Consider the following 22885-nt stretch of genomic DNA (forward strand, 5'->3'; position numbering starts at 1 on the left):
GGCCCATCATTTTTTACACCCCCTGGCCCATCATTTTTTTGACCCCCCCAACCCATCATTTTTTTGCACACACACCCACCCTTGTACGCTACTGCTACGGTTTGAAAAAGGCTACGAAGCCGGTGGGAGTGGCAAAAGTGTCCTTTAAGGAATACCCTCCCGATCTGGCTTTATCCCGCCCCCTTCGTGCCGCCACCGGACAGCGTTCCCAGCCATTGGCCGACCTTGCCTGAGTCGCAGCACTGCTGAGTAGTGAGAGCTAAGTGCTGAGCCGCCGATAGGATTAGGATGAGCGGCCCAGCATTTAGCCTGCGCTGCTTGTCAGCACACTTTGATAAAAGGGGGGAATATTCTTTCATAGATCTTTTTCATTTATATGATATCTGTCTCACCAATTCCAGTGTAACTTATTCCATGATTATAACTTTAACAAAATCAGTTTTGTTTTTGCAGAAGACTGAACCAAGCCTTTCTTTGATGGAAATAAGGTCCAAAGGCTGGGGCTTATTTTAGATTTTGTACTGTTCACAAAAATATTTCACTCCAATTAAAAAAAACAAAACTAATTTTTTTCTGTGTGTTAACTGTTTCTGCTTCCTTCCAGGTAAAACATTGAAAGGATGCAGAAAGAAAACCAAACTGTGGTGAAAGAGTTTATTCTCCGTGGATTCTCCATCAATGGGAGAGGACAGTCAGTTCTATTTATATTATTATTCTTAATCTACACTCTCACGTTGATTGGGAATATAACAATTATTGTGTTGGTGTGGTTCAACCCAACTCTTCAAAAGCCCATGTACATATTCCTTGCAAACTTGTCTTTTGTCGAAATCTGGTACACAACTAGCACTGTACCAAAAATCATGTCTGGGTTCCTCTCTGAAAATAACTACATTTCCTTCACTGGCTGCTTCTTGCAGTATTTTTTCTTCTTCTCTTTGGGTACAACTGAATGTTTCCTTCTTGCCGTCATGGGCTATGATCGATATCTAGCCATCTGCCACCCCCTCCACTACAGTGTGTTAATGAGCAACAGGAAATGTTTATGCCTTGGCGCCTCTTGCTGGATCACTGGGTTCCTCTGGTCTGTAGTGCCTGTAAGCTTAATATCCCAGCTACCTTTCTGTCAAGAAAATGAAATTGATCACATCTTGTGTGATACGGGTCCACTGCTGGAAATTTCTTGTGTGAGGGATTTTATGACAGAAGTTGCCTCTTCCATAAGCAGCTCATCAATGCTTCTCGTTACTTTCTCAGTTACAAGTATCTCGTATGCTTTCATTATATATACTATAGTAAGAATTCCTTCCTCATCTGGTCGTCATAAAGCCTTTTCTACCTGTGCCTCTCATCTCACTGTGGTGATTATGATCTTTGGATGTGCTATGTACATGTATGTTAGGCCATCAGGGAAACATCCATTACATTATGATAAATTGTTGGCAACAATCTACACCATTGTAACTCCTTTTCTGAATCCCATAATCTATACTCTTCGGAACAAAGAATTCATGAAAGTAATGAAAAAGGCCATGAGACATTAATGAATTAAACATAATATTATGATGTTCAATGCATTTAATTATAGTTTACATTTTTAGCATATGCTATGCTATCAACTAAACTAAACAAAAATAGTGGAAAGATGCCACCCAAGTGACTTGAATTATCAATCTAATATACTAAATAGACATTTTTGGGTACGGTGGCGGGAGTGAGTGGTTATCAGAACTCTACATACTCCCCCCGACAATCACCCCTAGACCTACACTAAGGGCCTAGCTCACCAATAGCTATACTATGTAACTTACCAACCCTCTGCAATATCCAAAACCTGAACAATTCATATCCCCCCTAGAACCTTATCATCTTATCTTATACCTTTTGGAAAGCATCAATTTGTATACCGATAATTGTCTAATTGTAAGTGGCCTTGAATCTCTTCTGGACATAGTGTGACTCAGAAATTCTAGATTAGATTAGAGGAAGAAAAAATGTCAGCAGGGTGTAAATGCATAATGTCAAAGGTCGTGCAATATAAACCAACTCCAAAATTAATCATTGACCACCGTGAGAACAGCCTACTGGGCTTGATGGACCATTGGTCTGACCTAGTAAGGCTATTCTTATGTTCTTATGTAACACTCTCCAAAATTTTATTTTCAACATATATCAGTGAATCAAAATGATACAAGGAAGACACTTATAAATAATCCCAATGGGTATCTCAAAAGCTTCAACAGGGGAATGCTGTCAAAAATTGCAGTTTGAGATGCTTCCAAAACGAGATACTTGTGGTGTTTTTTTACTGCCCAAATCTTAAAGAACAGCCCTCATGTGCTAAATAATGGTAAAAAATATAGATGTCAAGTTTACTGAATATAGAATATATCCTGTGTTCTTGTCTTTCCATCTAGAACTTTTTAATATACTTCAACAATTCACCCATTCACCTTACTGTAGTATCTATGCTTTCTATAAATTTTTGCATCTCCCTTTTCATAGCTTTCAGAATTTAATGCTGCATTGGGTATGACCACCAACTAAATATATTATTTTGTATGTATTTAATTAGGGGCCCTTTTACTGACGTTTAGCATGCATTAGCAGAATTAGCGTACACTAAGGAAGGAGTTCATCAAAGGGCATTAAGCTAACATGCTTAGCGTACTTTTATGAATTCCTTCCTAAATGTTAAGAAACCTTCGTAGTCAGCTTCGTAGTATTTATGGAGAAATTCTATAACCAGCACCTAAACTTAGGTGTCGGTAGGTGCCCAGGCAAATGCATAAGTTAATTGAAAAAAATTGCCATCACAAACAGCAAAATGTGGCAGTGAAGTGCCTACCGATACCTAAATAAAAGGTGACTGGCATCACAGCCATGGAATGCCAAAGTAGGCATGGCCAACACTGGAAGTGGCATTAGGCAGGCTAAAGTGTTACCTAGCAGCAATTCATGCCAAGATACGTGGCTTAAATGTAGGCTCAGAAAACCCTGGCCTACATTTTAGCCACCAATCTTTGCCGCTAGACTCTAGCAGCCATAAGCTGATCATGGCAGGGGAATCTCCCCCCAATCGAATGAGCCGTCAGGGCTCCCTGAAGACATGGGGAATTTTGCCAGCTCAGCTGATTGTAGGGGGGAATTCCCCTGCCATGATGAGCTGACAGAGGACTCCTAACTGGCAGGAAAGAAGCCCACTCCCTCCTGCCACTGCTGTTGCCCCTTCCTACATCAGGAGGATGTAATGGCCCCCTGCAGCATAAAGGATGCCTACTCCCTCCCACTGCTGCTGTTGGGCACCCTTCCACCAACCAAGCTGCCCCCTGCAGCGGAAGGAATGACCACTCTTTTCCGCTGTTGCTGTTGCCAACCCTCCCACCAACAAAGCTTCTACCCCCATTATCTCCTGCTGCCGTCATCCACCCTCAACCAAACTACCCTCACGGCAGCAGGAGGGATACCCACTCATTTCCACCACCATTGCCCACCCCCTGTACCTATGTAAGTATGGTTGGCCGGAGGGATGCCTATTCCCTCTGGCTGATAGGCCTGCCTCTTGAAAATGATGGACCTTCCCCTTCCTGGTGCCTGGGATACACTTGGAGGGGGCCTAAGACTGCAATTGCAACTGAGAATGTCCCAACCTGGACAACTCAATGTTGATCTCTAAGCTCTGTATACAATGGGGCTTCATATGTCTTTGATTTAGGAAAGAAAGGCAAAGGAACAGCTTGAATGATGCAGTACCCATGCATTCTGTTGGTTTGAAAATAACAAAATTAAACCAAGTGCAACAATATATCAAACAATTAGATGTTAATGATAACAATTTCTAAGGACGGCTTTTACAGTTTAATCCAAACCAAAAATAAATCATCCGAGGCAGTACAGTATAAAGAAGTGAGGCTGTGCGATCACATGAGAAACAAAATATTAGAAAGAATCAAACAATAAGAAATTGAGAATACAGCAGTATAATAAACCTTAATTAAAAATATTAAATTAAGAATAGAGGGGTAAATTATATTTATGGTGCCTTAAAAAACAGCACCAAATATAAAAAGTTCAGCGTCATTCTGTAAATGAGGCCTAAGGTTAGGCATAGTATATTGTCACGAACCTAGCCCTAGAGCTGGGCTCGTGCCAAGCTTTGCTAGTGCAAAAGCTAGTCCTTTAATTCAAAGGGCTAATCAGGGAGATAAAGTTAAGCCCAGGGCAAGGAAAATGCTGGACTTCTCCTTTAACCCTGAAGCAAATAATCGGCAGGGGGTGGAGGGTTTAGAGAGGAACAGCTTAGAACAGCCTCTGAGCCATGCCTCTTCCTCTACTGGTCCCCAGCTGAAGGTGATAAGCAGGAAACCAGGCAAGCCTAAGCAGGCAGTGCAACTAACTCCTCCTCCTGTGAGAACAGGGCGTGGGCGGCTCTGCAATTTAGAGGCTGCTCTCAGAAGGAGAAAGTTAGTCTTCCCTGAGCCAGCTACAGGAGAGGGCTCACCTGAGGCAGTGCTTCATTCCCAGGATATTGAAATGCTTGAGGCAGATACTGACCTGGGGCTCAACCAGCAAGCAGTTCCAGAGCCGATGGAATGTTCCCAACCAGATGAACTGACTGAGGATACCGGCATGGATTTAAGCTAAGTAGCTGGGCTGGGTGATTAGCAATGTAGCAGCAGTGCTCTGACTGTTTGTGCCTTAAAACAAGTTCTTTCGGGGATTGTTTATGTCTGGTACTGCTGTGCTATGCTGAAGCAAGGAAAAGGAAAAAAGGAAAAAAAAACGTTTTTGTTTTCCAACTTTAAAGAGTCATGAAAGCATGAAGTATATATTTTTTCGGCTGAAGAATGTAACAGAGAGAAGTTAAGCAAGTGGGGAGAATTCACTAACAACTAGGTTGGGTTAGTGGGGCCATTCTTGGCATTCTGTTTTCAGAAAGTTTAATAGTGATTTCACTTGCTCCCCTCCCCCATTAGCTTGCCTGAGCTGATTGGGGACCAAGCCAGTCTAATCTAAAGGCTTGTACTCAGCACCGTAAGGAGTGCTATCAGGAATATTGGTGTCCTGGTGAATGATAAAGGCAACAGCATATTTTGGACTTTCATTTGCTGACTTGGACAATATTAACTTTTGAGTTTTTGTCAGGATTATTGAACTACCTGAATGAAGGTGTGGGTGGTGATATACCTTTTTGTAGCAGCCACGTATTTGTGGTTTTGGACTTTCTTTAAGGTGTGGAGTCTGAACCTTGTGCAGGTAGACTCACATGCCAGTGTTCAATAAATCGTTTGAATACAAACCAGGAACTGATTCTGTTGATTTTCTTTGTCCCATGTATGGAGAAGGGTCCAGCAGGACTTCCTACCTTTAGGAAGCACGTCGGAGTGAAGGCAAAAGTGAACAGAGTCCAGTACCATTAAGCATATTGTGCTGGGTGCTTTGTTACAATATAGAGTGGCGTTTATACCTGGGAACTGTAGATAACTTTAGTCGTGGCCATTTGCACCAACTGAAACATGGTGGAATTGCTCACATAGAAATTTAGGTGCAGATTACCTCATTCTTTTATTATCCATGTATCTTTTAAAAAAAAAAAATGCCCCCAATCTACCAATGACTCGCCCTTTTCCATTGCAAATGCAAGCAGTGTCTCACTTCCGGCTCACCACACAATTGTTTCCCACGTACTCACCTTTATAGGACCCCCAGGGACCCCTGAAGAAGACTTTTTGTCGAAACTGTATCCCTAGCGGACTAGGTCCTTTAAGGCTCTTATGTGGATGATTTACTTTTATGTGGATGGAATTATTTTATGTGGATGATTTTAGTGTCAAAGTTTCAAAGTTTATTATTTTTCTTGATTAATCGCTTTATCAAATTCAAAGCGATGTACATAGTAAAATATAATTAAAAGAGAACATACAGAACAAACTTTAAATACTTACAAAGAATAATAAAAACTGCATTACATTAGGTAAAAGGGGTTTTTGAAATACATTTGTCAAATAAAAAAGATACATAGGAAAAACACAAAGGGGAAACATTAAAACAAATGGTACAAAAATATTGGAATTAGTCTGAGTATTGTTAAATTAAATATTAAAAGCATCATTGAATAAAAATGTTTTTAATTGCATTTTAAATTTTACCAAGTCTTGTTCATTACGTAAAAAAATTGGAAGAGCATTCCAGGTTTGTGGGGCTGTTACAGAAAATATATATTGTCGTCTCATGTTTATAATTTTTAATGAGGGGATGGTTAATAAGTTTTGATCAATAGATCTTAATGTTCTAGTTGGTTGGTACGGTATTAGTAGTTTATAAATGAAAGCAGGTGTCTTAAATAGTAATGTCTTGAATGTAAGAAGACAAAGTTTATACGATATTCGGTGGATGACAGGAAGCCAATGAGCGTTTTTTAACAGAGGGGTAACGTGATCGAATTTTTTAGATTTAGTTATGAGTTTTATGGAGACATTCTGGATAATTTGCAAACGTTTTAGTTCAGTTAGTGTTATACCTTTAAAGAGGGCATTACAGTAATCAAGTTTGGCTATCACTAAGGAATGGATGAGAATATTTAATGATTTTGAACAGAGAAATTTTGAGATAGATCTAATCCGTCGTAATCTATAAAAGGACGTTTTAACAATATAACTAATATGATCGTGAAAATTCAATTTAGGATCAAAAATTACTCCTAAAATTTTTATGTTATTAACTATCTGTAATGGAACATTATCTATAGTAATAGGAGCAATTAACGTCGGATTTTCTTTCCATGGAAAGATCATTAGGTTTGTTTTTTTTATATTAAGGGCCAATTTATTTGTGTTTAGCCATTGGTAGACCTGGTCTAGTTTCTTACTGATCTCCTGAATGGCAGATATATTGTTAGTGTCTATAGGGTGTAGAAGCTGAATATCATCTGCATATGAGAAGACATGGAAACCTATAGATTGACACAATGTAATTAATGGTGATAGAAAGATATTGAATAGTAATGGAGAGAGAATAGACCCTTGGGGAACACCGAAAGTAGTTGATGTGACTTTAGAGTTAGAATCTTTGAAAAAAACAGAGGAAGAACGATCTGTAAAATAGGAAATAAACCAAGAAAGAATTTGATCTGTGATCCCAATAGATTGAAGTCTGTTTATGAGAAGTCGATGATCGATTGTGTCAAAAGCAGCCGAAAGATCAAGTGAGATTAATAAAGTAGTTTGATGGTGGTCAAGGAAATAATGAATGGAAGTAGTCAAACCTATTAATGCTAATTCAGTACTATGGTGTTCTCTAAAGCCCGTTTGATTGGGATGGAGAACATTAGTCTTTTCTACAAAATCGGAAATTTGGTTAAAGACAATCTTTTCTGTTAGTTTAGCCAAAAAGGGAATATTTGATATGGGTCTGTAATTACTTGGATCCGTATAACTTGCATTTTGATCTTTAATAATTGGGCGTACTATTGATTTTTTCCATTCACTTGGTACTATACTTTGGGTCAAACTTTCGATGATTAGAGTATGAATAAATGGTCCAAAAATATGAAAGTATTGCTTCAAAATAAAAGGAGGAATAAGATCTGCTTTTGAACTTTTAATATTGATGGATTTAAAGGTCATCTCAATATCTTTTTGACTCGGAAGTTTGAATTTAGAGCATTTGGAAGTCAAAGAGTCCAATTTAAGTTGCTCAGGATCAGATGAGTCTTGTTGTTTTTGTGTAAAGGTTTTTCTGATTGTTTTAATCTTATCTGAAAAGTGATCTGCCAATTTTTGGGCTGTAAGAGTATTATTGGTTTCATTTAGTTTCTCTTTATTGGTTGAGAATGTTATTCTTTTTAATATTTTATATAGTATAGATGGATTTTTGGCCCTAAATATTTTCTCAAAATAATATTTCATTTTTACTTGATTTATCTTAGTTTTATAGTATACAATTTGCTCTTTAAATAGTTGTAAATTTATTGAAGTTTTATTTTTTCTCCATGCGCGTTCTAGAGATCGGACCTGTTGCTTAATAAGTGTCAGTTCTGTTGAAAACCAAGGGTTCTGAATTTTACGCGCCAAAATTATCTTTGTTTGAAGTGGAACCACCTCTTCTAAGAATGTAGAAAGAGCTATATTCCATAGATTAGTTAATTCTTCTGGAGTGTACCTTTGGAACTTTGATACTTTCAAATAAAGTCCATTTGGGAACATCGTCACTCCACAGAGTTGTTTTGGTTTTCTCTGGATTTTCTTCTTTGTGGATATTTTGGGGTCAATTCCTTTTGTTTTTGCTACTTATGATTTTAAAGTGTTTGAGGCTTGCGCAGATGAGGACGGAGCTTAGGCATTGGTGGAATGAGGCATTATGACATCACTATCTGAGCTCTAGAATGTTGCAAACACAAGCAGTGTCTCACTTCCAGCTCACCACACAATTGTTTCCCACGTACACACCTTTATAGGACCCCCAGGGACCCCTGAAGAAGACTTTTTGTTGAAACGCGGACCGTGATGGGTCTTGTATTCCTAGCGGCCTAGGTCCTTTAAGGCTCTTATGTGGATGATTTACTTTTATGTGGATGGAATTATTTTATGTGGATGATTTTAGTGTACCTTTGGAACTTTGATACTTTTAAATAAAGTCCATTTGGGAACATCGTCACTCCACAGAGTTGTTTTGGTTTTCTCTGGATTTTCTTCTTTGTGGATATTTTGGGGTCAATTCCTTTTGTTTTTGCTACTTATGATTTTAAAGTGTTTGAGGCTTGTGCAGATGAGGACGGAGCTTAGGCATTGGTGGAATGAGGCATTATGACATCACTATCTGAGCTCTAGAATGTTGCAAACACAAGCATAGAAACATAGAAACATAGAAGATGACGGCAGAAAAAGGCTATAGCCCATCTAGTCTGCCCACTTTAACAATCCCACCCTCTGAATTTACCCCCCTAGAGATACCACATGTGTATCCCCTCTACATTTTATTACCTCCCTAGAGATCCAACATGTGTATCCCATTTCCTTTTAAAATCTGGCACGCTGCTGGCCTGAATCACCTGAAGCGGAAGTTCATTCCAACGATCGACCACTCTTTCGGTGAAGAAGAACTTCCTGGTGTAACCATGAAATTTCCTACCCCTGATTTTCAGTGGATGTCCTCTTGTGGCCGAGGGACCTTTAAAAAAGAAGATATCATCCTCCACCTCAATACGGCCGGTGATATATTTAAACGTCTCTTTCATGTCTCCTCTCTCTCTACGTTCTTCGAGTGAGTATAGCTGCAATTTATTCAGCCTTCCCTCATACGGGAGGTCTTTGAGTCCCGAGACCATCCTAGTGGCCATTCTCTGAACCGACTCAACTCTCAGTACATCTTTTTGGTAATGTGGCCTCCAGAATTGTACACAATATTCCAGATGAGGCCTCACCATGGATCTGTACAACGGCATAATAACTTCGCGCTTCCGGCTGATAAAGCTTCTTCGGATACAACCCATCATTTGTCTTGCCTTTGAAGAAGCCTTCTCCACTTGATTGGCAGTCTTCATGTCTTCGCTAATGATCACCCCCAAATCACGTTCCGCCTTGGTCCTAACTAAGGTTTCACCATTAAGTGTATAAGTTTTGCATGGATTCCTGCTGCCGAGGTGCATGACCTTACATTTTCTAGCGTTAAAGTTTAGCTGCCAAGTTGAGGACCAGTGTTCCAATAGAAGTAGGTCCTGCGTCATACTATCTGGTAAAGTGTTCTCACTTACAATGTTGCATAGTTTGGCGTCATCGGCAAATAATGTGATTTTACCCTGAAGCCCCTGAGTCAGATCTCCCACAAATATGTTGAAGAGAATCGGGCCCAAGACCGAGCCCTGCGGCACTCCACTGATCACCTCTGACATTTTGGAAGGGGCACCATTCACCACCACTCTCTGAAGTCTACCGTTTAGCCAATCACTGACCCATGTAGTTAATGTCTCTCCCAGTCCCATTGATTTCATCTTGTTCAATAGTCTGCGGTGCGGGACGCTATCAAAAGCTTTACTAAAGTCCAAGTAAACAACGTCTAGGGACTCACCCACATCCAGTTTCCTTGTTATCCAGTCAAAGAAACTAATTAGATTGGATTGGCAGGACCTGCCTTTGGTAAATCCATGTTGGCGGGGATCCCTTAGATTCTTTTCGTCCAGGATCGTATCTAATTTATGCTTAATTAGCGTTTCCATGAGTTTACTCACTATGGATGTGAGACTCACCGGTCTGTAATTCTCAGCCTCCGTCCTGCAGCCCTTTTTGTGGAGTGGGATTACATTGGCTGTTTTCCAGTCCAAGGGGACTCTTCCCGCCCTCAAGGAAAGATTGAAGAGCACAGACAATGGCTCCGCCAGGACATCACACAGCTCTCTAAGCACACTCTCTAAGCAGTGTCTCACTTCCGGCTCACCACACAATTGTTTCCCACGTACACACCTTTATAGGACCCCCAGGGACCCCTGAAGAAGACTTTTTGTTGAAACGCGGACCGTGATGGGTCCTGTATCCCTAGCGGCCTAGGTCCTTTAAGGCTCTTATGTGGATGATTTACTTTTATGTGGATGGAATTATTTTATGTGGATGATTTTAGTGTACCTTTGATACTTTCAAATAAAGTCCATTTGGGAACATCGTCACTCCACAGAGTTGTTTTGGTTTTCTCTGGATTTTCTTCTTTGTGGATATTTTGGGGTCAATTCCTTTTGTTTTTCGCCCTTTCCCATTCCTTATTTTATGACTTGCTTGTAAAACGTTGTCTCAGATTCCCCTGCCTAAATGTGCACATGTAATTTTCAATTAATTCTAATTAGCACCAATAATTGCTGTTTTAACTTGCCAATTATGGGTGCCGATTAGCTCATTGGTCAATTAAATTGCTTATGCAAATTGAGGGCTCCTTTTATCAAGCCGCGCTAGCGGGGTTAACGCGCGTGACTTTTCATCACGCACTAACCCCTGCGCTGGCCAAAAAACTACCGCCTGCTCAAGAGGAGGCGGTAGCAGCTAGCGCATCCGGCGGTTTAGCGCACGCTATTACACACGTTAAACCACTAGTGTGGCTTGATAAAAGCAGCCCTGAGTGTGCTGCCAAATTTGCAGGTACAATTTTTTAGCACTTTTTATAGAATAAGAGATGTTAAAATACAACATGGCTATGTTGACTACTGAATCTAAGGAACCCTTCTACTAAAGTGCATTAAGCATTTACCTCTAAATTCTATAAAGTCCGCCTAAAGTTAGGTACCTACATCAGTGCCTAGCCAATATAGGTACCTAACTTAATTGATTACTAAGTTTAATTGGCACCAATAATTGGAATAAATTAAGATTTAAGTGCCTAACTTGGTAGATGTGACTCTCTAAACGTTAAACACCTTGTCCAAAGCACCTACATAAGCATGGCCATATTTAGGAGGCAGATTGAGGGCGTTTTTAAGTTAGGTCTTTGTTTTGACTTAGGTGTATGTATTTAGGCCAAGAAAACCTTGGCATAAATATGGTATGCTTAAAAGTTAGGATGCCTAGTGTTGTCTAATGCCACCTAGGTGGCATTAAGTACGATGCTATATTATGCACCTAACCTTTATAGAATCGAACTTAGTGCTGCACTAGTTGGCACCGGTTAACATCCGGAAGCAGGCTACCACATGACTGGCTTATGGTGTTTTGCTGTGGTTTACCTACTGTGTTACTACAAGTTAAACCACGTTACTTTACTTTTCTAAAATCTCTCAATTTGTGTGGCATGGGTGGGGAGTATGCGTGGAAGTGGTAATCCAGGCAGTTCATGCCCTTATTTATAAGAACATTAGAACATAAGAATAGCCTTACCGGGTCCATCTAGCCTAGTAACCAATCCTCATGGTGGCCAATTCAGGTCACGAGTACCTGGCAAAACCCAAAGAGCAGCAGCATTCCAAGCTTCTGATCCAGGGCAAGAAATGGCTTCCCCCCATGTCTCAATAATAGACTGTGGAATTTTCCTCAAGGAAATTGTCCAAACCTTTCTTAAAACCAGCTACGCTATCTGCTCTTATCACAACCTCTGGCAATGCGTTCCAGAACTTAACTATTCTCTGAGTGAAAAAAAATTTCCTCCTTGCGACCCTGGGCAAGTCACTCAATGCTCCATTGCTCCAGGTATGTTAGATAAATGGTGAGCCTACCGGGACAGATAGGGAAAAATGCTTGAGCACCTGATTGTAAACTGCTTAACTTTGTTAGGTAGTATATAAATACCTAAAATAAATTAAATAAATAAATTCAGGTGTCTCCTAGTCTTTGTAATTTTTGACAAAGTAAAAAACTGATCCACTTGTACCTGTTCTACACCATTCAGGATTTTATAGACATCAATTATATCTCTCCTCAGCAGTCTCTTTTCCAAGCTGAAGAGCCCTAACCTTTTTAGTCTTTCCTCATACGAGAGGAGTTCCATCCACTTTATGTTCTTTTTTTTTTTTTTTACTTTTCCCACAGCACAGTTTATTATAAAGTACAGAATATGTTTACAAAAAATTTGACATTTGAACAACTTGTTTAATTACATTTTTAACTCTTTCATTTCTCCACAATTGTTCAGAGGGGTATAAAAACTGGCAAAATCTTACATTTCAGAAAACTTTCAGTGCCTTTTACCAGGCAAAATAAATAATATTTTAACATCTTTTGATCTTTATAAGCTTGGCTTATCTGTCATCTCTTGATGTTAGAACTACTCAGCTTTGCCCTGAGATTCATACTTCAAGGGAGAGAAAAAATGAATCCACCTCTACAAAAAGGTTCTAATGGGAAAAGTATTGTTGAAGCCCAGTTCAAATGTAAACTGTTTAAAATAAGGAGATAATTTTTTTTAAGCATAAGACTTTTCACACAAGGTGAGAGGAGCTAAAATGTTTCCAAAGGCTGTGGTACTGTATAATTACTTGATTTTCTGAATATGATTTGCAAATTGATAATTCATTTTAATGAGAAATCTAACAGGTTAGATTTCTCTTGTCATTTTATTTCTTGTTAATATTCAAATATGTCTGATTCTGAACTATATCCAAATATATCCAAAGATTGCAAAGAAGGGGATATGCATACTTTGAAAGCTCCCACTTTATCTTCTCGGTCGCTCTTCTTTGAACCTTTTCTAGTGCCACTATATCTTTCTTGAGATAAGGCAACCAGGTGAGGTCGCATCATGGAGCAATGCAGAGGCATTATAACATTCTAAGGCCCAGATTCACTAAAGTCAGCGATTGTCTCTAAACCTGTTTTCACATTGAAGTTTAGCAACAATCACTGCTAATTGACCCGATTCACAAAATGGCCCAACGTGTGTTTTTCCCCTCGATCGCCCATTTTCCGATCCGGCCATGCAAATTAGTAAAACCTCATGCTTGGCTATTTTGCATCAGGTTTTATGATCCTAAAACCCGACTGCTGTTACCGACAGGTATGCCTGGGTTTATGTTGTTTTTTTTTTTATTTGCAATGGCACAAATTTTTTGCATGTATTATACATAGAAAATTTCTGACCAATTAAAAAAATTAAATAAAAAAGCCTCCCCACAAAGCAACCACCTTCCTTCCCTCCCTGAACCAAAAAAAATGACAGGATGGATGTCCACTTCCTCCTACCACCAGACGCTACCCACGATGCTCCCTTCCCACACGAATATGGCAGGAGGAATGTCTACTCTCTCCTGCCACCAGATGATCCCCCCAACGGGCCCCCCACACCGAACCTAAGTATGGCAGGAGGAATGCCCACTCCCTCTTGCCACCAGAAGCTCCTCCGATACCCCACACACACACCAAACCTAAATATGGCAGAAGGGATGCCCACTAGAGAATGACACGGTGACAAAATTCATCACCGTTCCCGTCCCCACGGATAACCGCGAGAAACCATCTTCATGTCATTCTTTAAGGAGAGAGGGAAGAATCAGAGTATGAATGGCCACAACCACTGACCTGCAAGCTTTGCTTTGAAGAATGCTGGTGTAGAAGGACTGAGGTTGAAATAGATACTAGAAAATGATTTCAAATATATTTATTGAAATTTTAAGTAACCAAAATATAGATACAAAAAGAGAAAAAAACAGGTAATGAACAAATGAGCAATGAGATTCAACCGAATCAACCAGGTAACAGGAGAATGCATAATACAGAATACAAGTGATATGATGTTAGTATTTTTCATTGCAAAAGAGAAAAAAAAAACATAAGAAAACCTGGAGGTTCAATAGAACCCACTGAGGAACCTGGAGAGGAGAGCGAGAGATAGAAGGGAGAATAATAGAAGGAGAGGAGAAAGAAGTAGATCTGGTAGAAAATGGAAAAAGGAAAAGGAGGACCACATTGAAGTAGTAATGAGTAAAGGATATTAAGTAAGGAACAGAGGGAGATGGAGGAGAGATACGGGGTGGACATCCCATGCCAGTCTACGATAATGGTTAGAGAAGAAAAGAAGAGAGAAAGGTGAATTGAACAAGATCAAAAGAAAATGGAGGAAAGACAACGGTTAAGGAGAGTAGTGTCGGATAGGATCCCAAATCTTGGAGACACGCTGCAAACGATTTGTAAATTCAGCAGCTTTTAGTTCATAAGAGTGAATCATGAGAACTGTGTTCCACCAGAAAACAACATTAAGCAAATCTGCGGATTTCCAGTTATGTAGAATCATTTGAATGGTTAAAGCGATTAAGATATTGAGAAGAGCTTGTTGACTGGTGGAAAGGGGATCCGACACAGCTAATGCTCTATAAAGCAAAATATCAAAGGAGAACCCAGATGAAATAGGAAGAATGTGTTGAATAAGACGCCATACTTGCGACCAAAAGTCCTGAAGGATAGAACATGCGTAAATCATATGATGGAGGTCCCCTAATTCCGAAGCACAATGCCAGCACCTATTGGAATCCCTAATGCCAGCTATATACATCTTGTTGGGAGTCCAAAAAACTTTATAAGCAAGGAAGTATAGCGACTGAGATAAACTTGCAGAGGCCGAATTATTTTGCTGAAATAATGGTCCCAGTCCTGATCAGAACCCCGCCAAGTGAAGTAGGGAAACCATACATCCGTGGATCTCTTGGATCTAGGGTACAAATGTGATCTGAGTTCTTTATAAAAAAGGGATGTGGTATGACCGAGATTTAGCGCTAAGTTCGATGAAGTTTGGAAAGGCGAGGTATGATCATATGAAAATATGGATGGTGAACATTTATGTAGACAATGAGAGAGTTGAATCCAATGATAGCATTCTGTTGTAGGCAGGTTGAACCTGTCCATGAGTTGAGCAAATGTGAGAAGTTTACCATTGTCAATAAGTTGATTTAAAGACCATATCCCTTTATTAATCCATCAACTCCAGTGAATAGGGCAATTATCAATACAAAAAGAAGGGTTGTACCAAAGAGGAGAGCTTTTCGTGTTGCGTCTATCAGATCCGGTAATACGATCAAAATGTTGAATCGCTTGGAGAGTGGTATGTATGATGGTAGATTTACATGGTAAGGAGGAGGTAGAAAGAAAAGATAAATTAGATAATGGAATCGGATGGACAAGATGCTCTTCGATTCTAAACCAGGTGGCCAATTCGTTAGAGAGATTAGGATCTGACGTCCAGAGTGAGCTATATCGCAGAAACGAGGCAATATGATAAAGAAAAAAATCCGGAAAGCCCATGCCCCCATTTTCTTTAGAGGCTTTAAGAATTTTAAGGGAGATACGAGGTGGTTTCTTACACCAGAGGTAAGCTGAAAGCGTCCTATCAACAGATTTATAGAACTCCTTGGGGGCAAGTCTAGGGAGCATGGAAAGATAGTAGTTGACAGTCGGTGTGATAGTCATCTTGATAGCCTCAAGACGTCCCCACCACAACAAAGAAAGAGGGGACCATCTCTTCACCAATGCGTCGATCTTGGTTGTTAAAGCCGCTAAATTGATAGACATCATAGTATCAATATCATGATGAAACTGAATACCGAGATATTTTAGGGAAGAGCTGGCCCATCGGAACGAGATAGGACCACAATCAGCCAGTGAAGTAGAATCATTAAGAGGCATAACCTCAGATTTGTCCCAGTTTATGCGATAACCGGAACAATGTGAAAAGTCAGACACTATTTGGAGAAGAACGGGAATAGAAGAGGTTGGTTTTGAAAGAAATATCAGTAAATCGTCAGCGTAAGCTAAGGTTTTAATTTGTGAGGAGCCCACAGGAATACCTATTAAATGTGAATGTTGGCAGATTGCCAATAGTAAAGGTTCAAGAGCTAGGTTGAATAAGAGGGGTGATAAAGGACAACCCTGACGGGTACCTCTGCGGAGAGAGATTGGGGTAGATAAAGAGTTGTTGACCCGTAGTCTAGAACAGGGTTTATTGTAAAGTAATTTGATCCACTGTATAAAATCTGGGCCGCAGCCAAACCATTGGAGAGCTGTAAATAGGTGATTCCACTCGACCATATCGAAGGCTTTCTCAGCGTCTAATGATATAGCTATCATTGGTTCAGTGGTAGAATGAGCAATGTCTAGAACAGAATGGAAAGTACGTGCGTTATCACCAATAAAGCGTGTTTTCATAAATCCAACCTGATCTGGATGAATGAGATTGCCCAAGATCCCATTCAGTCGGGATGCTAGGACTTTAGCTAATATCTTACAATAAGTGTTGAGTAAAGAAATAGGCCGATAATTGGCTACCTGTGTTTCATCTCTCCCCGCTTTAGGTAAAACAATAATATGCGCTTCCGCAAAATTACCTTGATCATCAGGATTAGAAAAAAGATAGTCAAAAAGACGTTTCAGCCAAGGGATAATATCAGTAGAGAAGGTTTTATAGAATTCAATTGGAAGTCCATCGGGCCCTGGTGATTTATGTGAGGAAAGGGAATTTATAGCTTCGAGGATCTCAGTTTCTGTAATAGGAGCCCCAAGAGAAGAAGCCTGGGAGTTATCCAAGGAGGGATGGACTATATCCTGGAAGAAAGCAGAACTAGAATAAGAAGAGGAATTGATGGACGAAGAGTATAGAGCACTATAAAAAGAGGTGAAGAGCTGGGATATGGAGTTATCGTCCGTAACAGGGATGCCATCTTTGTTTACTAGTGCTGCCACTCTAGATCTTTGCTTGCGATTAGCCAAATAGCGAGCCATAGAGCGACCAGCTTTGTTGGCAGATATAGGCTTTGGATACTAAAAAGTCCTGTTGAGCCCTAAACCGGGATAAAATGTTATATTCGACTTTTTTTTGAACTAAGTCCGGGGACATTTGAGTAAGATTGTTTGAAATTTGCTGGCGTTCCAAATAGGAGATATCCTTCTCCAAAGCTTCCATATTAGAGTGATCTGATCTACGCTTCCAAGCAGATAAACTGATTACTTCACCTCTGAGGGTCGCTTTAAAAGCTTCCCATATAGTAGTATAGGATTCAATGGAAGAAACATTATTAGTAAAAAAGTCCGCGATAAAGCTTCGAAGTTTATCTTGGAAATCAGAATCTAGGAGAATGGCTGTATTTAGCCGCCAAATACGGTTGGGGTGTGTATGGCGTAGTTCCACATGTAACCCAATAGGGGCGTGATCTGAAAGTATGATAGGATGAATGATAGCAGCACGAATCGTAGGGAGAAGAGATTTAGAAATAAGAAAGAAGTCCAGTCTAGAGTAAGAGTGGTGAGGGGCAGAGTAAAACGTGAAGGATCGTTCACCAGGGTGTAGTAATCTCCACGGATCGCAAAGGCCAAGATCTTGAATAACATCATGAAGCTCGGAACGCATTTTAGAGGGACGGTATTGTGAGTGAGAGTGCCTGTCTAGATTGATGTCTAATGGAAGATTGAAGTCCCCGCTGATTATTAAAGGATGATCAGCTACATCTAGCAGTACATCCCTCAAGGATTCCATGAAAGATGGTAAGTCAATGTTTGGAGCATAGATGTTTATAATAGAAAAGCACAAGTCACCGAGTTTAACAGATATTGCAATCCATCTGCCTTCAGAATCTGATAGTTGATGTAAGATGTGGGCTTGTAATGAAGTTTTTATAAGAATGGATACTCCCCTTTTTTTATGGAAAGCAGGAGAGAATACATGTGTAGTAAACCCAGGAATACGAAGCTTAGAACAGTCTACATGGTTCAGGTGAGTCTCCTGTAGTAAGAGAATGTCGTAATCTTTCATTTTAAGATAGTCTATAATTTTCTTGCATTTAAGAGGTTGGTTAAGACCGTTGACATTCCATGATGCTAATTTAAGAGAAGACATATAAGCCTGAGAAAGCACTGAAATCATATAAGATATGACATGGAATGCCCACCCCGCCTGGAATTAGAGTATGCATGAGGAAGAGGAAGGAGTCCTGAATGTGAAAAGGGAAAAGAAGTCCTCTCCAGGATAGAGAGAAGAGTAGAGAAAGCACCAGTTTGATAAGCAAGTGAAGCGGAAGTCACAAGAACCACCCATTCGTAGATTCATATATGCACTGTATATACCAACTATGGTAAATGTTAATCAGTACCAATAGGAACTGAATAATGCACAAGATACAATATATAAAACATGAGAGAAATAAATGCAATATGTAAGGTAATATCCAATATGAAAAGCCAGGAAAGTGTAGGAGGAGGAAAGAGAAAAAAAAAAAAAGAAAAAGGGAAGGTTAAATTTTCATTCAAATACCATCAATGGTAAATATCACTTATAACCTTATTATTCAGAATATGTAAAGAAGTAACATTGGTGGAGTGAATGTATAACCAGAGGAACATGTAACATTATATGTTAATCAGTTTGATAAACCAGGCAGTAAAATAGAAAAGATATGCCATAGTAAAAATCAAAGGAAAATAACAGGAACATTAATGTTTGCGGCTACACTGAGCAAAGAATTAGTGCAGCGTAACACTACCTGATGTTAGCATGAGAAAAACAAATGGGAACATACTCTTAGATATAGAACCTGCTACCCAGATTAAACCTGAAACACGGGGAAAGAAATGGAATGTGAAAGAGTTAAGTTGCTAATAAAGGGAGTGTATGAGGAAGAAAGTAAAATGTCATCTGTCTAAAAGAAATAGAGAAGGGGGGCATACTTGGAGGCAATACATTATAGACAATATAGGTTCATTATTAAGTAAAGCTGTTAAGGCACTATTAGAGAGAGTATATTGGAATAAAAAAACTAAGTGCTATATGTTTGAAAGAAAAAGAGTGAGGGAGCGTATTAAATGAAATACAGTACGAATAATACAGATTCATAAATAAATAAGTAAAAGTTACCCTGTAAAATTCATGAAATCAAGAAATACAGACTAAGGTTGTTATGACATTGTCCAAGAAGGGTAACATAAGTCATGAACGGCAATAAAAATGGAAGATAAAAAGCATAAAAGTATTTAACAGTGATTCATATATAAGGTGAGTAAAAGAGGATTATTAGAAATTCATCAACAAGAGGGGTAAGGGAAAGAGCATGAGAAATCAAGAAACTTGGTATAAAACATGAGGTCATCCATAATTAATAAGGTAATACAGCATATATGAGGAATAACAATCATGAAGACAAGGTTAAAAATGATATAAAATTCATCAGGGGGGGTAACACATGATAAAGTATTTAAAAGGGAGTAGTTAATCATAAAGAGTGGGATAGTTCAGTAAAAGTTCATGAACCAGAAAAATAAAAAGGATATACAAATTCATCTGCAAGAGAGATAGAGTAAAAAGCATGAATAATGTATAACCTATTATTAAAAATGAATTCATCTAATAATTAATTATCATGAGGGCACAGTTAAAAAGTTTTAGAATTCATCAGAGAGGTTCCATAAGTTATAGTGGGTGTTAAAAATTAATGGAAAGTATAAAGCATTATATCAACAATACATACACTGAGATGGATAAAAAGGTTAATAATGAGTTCATCAGCAGAGGGGATAGAAGAAAATATACATGTAATATATGTTCTGGAAAGAAAATATGAATTCATCCATTGAATAAACAAGTAGGGGGAAGAGAAATTAATCAATAGATAAAAAAAGCATTAACATGTAAAATAGAAGCAATCCGTATTTAAAAGCAATGAGAGGGAGAATATTATGTACCTGGACACTTACTATTGAAAGATAAATACATGGGAAATAAATATATAAGAAATAAATACATGAGAGAAAGGTGCATGAGAAGTAAATACCTGAGAGATAGAAAATTATAATTTCATATAGCATAGTATAAATCAATCTGGTCAGTATAAAATATGAATTTCATGTTGATAAATATAAATATTTCAAAGAATAAATTATTAGCAAAGAAAGAGGTAGAAAACTTTAAATTAATTTATATTACATGAAGAGAGGTATCAAGGAGAAGGGGGGGACAGGAAGAAAAAGTATAGAGCCGATAGAAAAACGAAGGTTACCATGGCAACACTCGTAAGGGTGAAGGGAATGCCAAAGGCAGAGGGAAGTGAAAAGATAAGATATAAATATACTAGCAGCAGAACAAAGTATTAATGAATTGGGGGGGTAAAAGGCAGTAAGGAAGAATGATATAAAAAATATGTTAAAGTAGTTCTAAGAGAGTGAAGGCACGTGTAGAAATGGCGGGGAGAGAATATAAGTAAATAGATACAAATTATATGTATATTATGAATAGGTTATAGGAAGAGAAGGTGGATAATAAAATTATAGCGATAGATAAAAAAGCTCCAATAAAAGAAAATAGAATCTTCGTTGCAATGAGGAGAACAGGACATTTAAAGGAGATAGAAAGTTTGAAAAAACTGAAGAAGAAGAACCCAAAATGGCGGAAAGCGGGGACATGAGGGCAAAAGAATAGCGTAGAGTAAATCCATTTATAGTGTTGAGAAAGAGACAGAAAAAAGAAGATTAGAGTGTAGGATAAGGGAAGAAATTAAATAACAACAAATCAGGGTTTAAAAGGGTAATAAGTCCGTGAGTTTGCAGACAGTATGGTGAGGAGTCCGATGCAGGGAATCAGAAAGCATGTAGCTGGAAAAACAGAGAGAGTGTATATTCGAGTTCAGAAATAAGATCCGTTGGTATGTCAAACGGAGGGTAGTAGCTATTCATAGTCAGTGAAAAAGGAAATAAATCAACCCAAGTCCTTGAAGACAGTTCGATGAGAGGATCACAGCAGGAAACCAGACAGTGTAGAGGAGAGTCCGATGCAGGAAACCAGAGAGCATGCTGAGGAGATCAGGGATGTTATATAATCAAGTCCAGGGAGAAGAGCCGTTGGTATGTTGATCAGGAAGTAGCAGAGAGTCGGAGGCAATGTAAGAAGGGATAATTTGACCCATAGATTTGAAGGCAGTTTGATGAGAGTATCGCAGCAGGAGACCGGACAGTGTAGTGAAGAATCCTGTGCAGGGAACCAGAGAGCATGCGGTGAGAGAAATCGGGGAGATTGTGTATACAAGTCCAGAGAAAGGAGCCGTTGGTAAACAATTCGAGAGGCGGTAGTGGGTCGAAGGCAGTGTATTAGGAGATAAGTCGACTCAGAACTTTAAAGGCAAGTCGGTAAGGAGATCGTAGCAGGTAACTGGGCAGCCCATGGTGGCAGATCACATAGGGAGTGTAGCGTTGAGTCCAGTGCTGAGAGCCGCAATTGAGACAGTCAGAGCCCGACTACCCCATCTTCGTCTGTTGGATCCATGCACGCAGGGTCTCCGGGTCGCTGTAATTATCTGTTTTGTTGCGGTAAGTCACCCGGAATCTAGCGGGGTAGAAGAGCCCATACTGTGCGCCGAGGTCTTTCAAATCCTGCCGCATAGATAGGAAGGACTTTCTCTTTGCCGCTGTAGCAGGAGCTAGGTCGGGCACGATTATGATTTTGCGTCCCTGATGTAACATAGACGCCTTTCCTTTTGCAGCATTTAATATTTGTAATGTTTGCTGGAATCGAAGTACCTTGACGACCAACGGACGAGGGCGCTTGTTCCCAGGCTGCAGGCTGGAAGGGGAGCGATGAGCACGTTCAAGCTCTAAAATCGGGGAGAAATCGATGTCCAGGAACTTCGGGAGCCATGAGGTCAGGAAGGCTATCGTATCATTACCTTCGGCCCCTTCCGGCATTCCGAGAATCCTTAAATTGGATCTACGACTGCGGTTCGCCATATCCTCGAGGTCAGTGGTTAGCTTAGAAATGGCCGCCGAGTTAGCATTTATTATCGGAAGATCTTTTTCCACAGCAGTGACTCGGTCAGATAAAGAATCGAAACGCTGTTGAGATGCAGCCATCTATGTGTGGATTAATTCTAGTTCTCCTCTCATATCTTGTGATATTTCCATGTGAGATTTCATTAAAGATTTTATATTCTGCAATTCTGTTAAGATCGGGTCAGTCTCCTCCACGAGGTCTGAGGCAGAGCCCTGCTTCTCAGGGGAGGGGGGAGCCGATTTGAGACGTTTGCTTGCTGGAAGTGCATCAGCTTTGGATTTTTTGCTAGCCATAATAAATTAAAAGTCAGAAAAGTCGTTAGCAAGGCTGAAGTTAAGAAAAAAAATGAAAAAAAGCAAAATGAACAGGCAAATTCTGAGAGATAAACTAGGAAAGGGGTGGGAGCAAGCAGCTCACGCGACCATCTTGCTCTAGTCCAAACCGGAAGTCTCAGATACTAGAAAATGACATGGGATTATTTCCTGTGGTTATCCGCGGGGACAGGAACGGTGATGAATTTTGTCACCGTGTCATTCTCTAATGCCCACTCCCTCCTGCCATCGTCCCCCCCCCCCCGGCTGACCCATCATACCTTTGTCAGGAGTAGGAGGGGTGCTCAGTCAGTCCCTCCTGCTTCTCCGCCGGCCACCTGCCGACTCCCTCCTGCTGGAAAATATCTCCCCCA

At 39.7% G+C, this 22885-nt stretch overlaps 1 protein-coding gene across 1 annotated transcript; it reads left to right on the forward strand.

Annotated features, from left to right (window-relative positions):
* Nucleotides 1-620: 620 nt before the first annotated feature.
* On the forward strand, nucleotides 621-1544 carry LOC117349706 (olfactory receptor 11G2-like). The gene has a single exon (XM_033923300.1). It carries the CDS (start codon nucleotides 621-623, stop codon nucleotides 1542-1544), a length of 924 nt encoding a protein of 307 aa, XP_033779191.1.
* The last annotated feature ends 21341 nt before the right edge of the window (nucleotides 1545-22885 follow it).

The sequence above is a fragment of the Geotrypetes seraphini genome, chromosome 16 (genome assembly GCF_902459505.1).
Source record: "Geotrypetes seraphini chromosome 16, aGeoSer1.1, whole genome shotgun sequence".
NCBI lineage: Eukaryota > Metazoa > Chordata > Amphibia > Gymnophiona > Dermophiidae > Geotrypetes > Geotrypetes seraphini.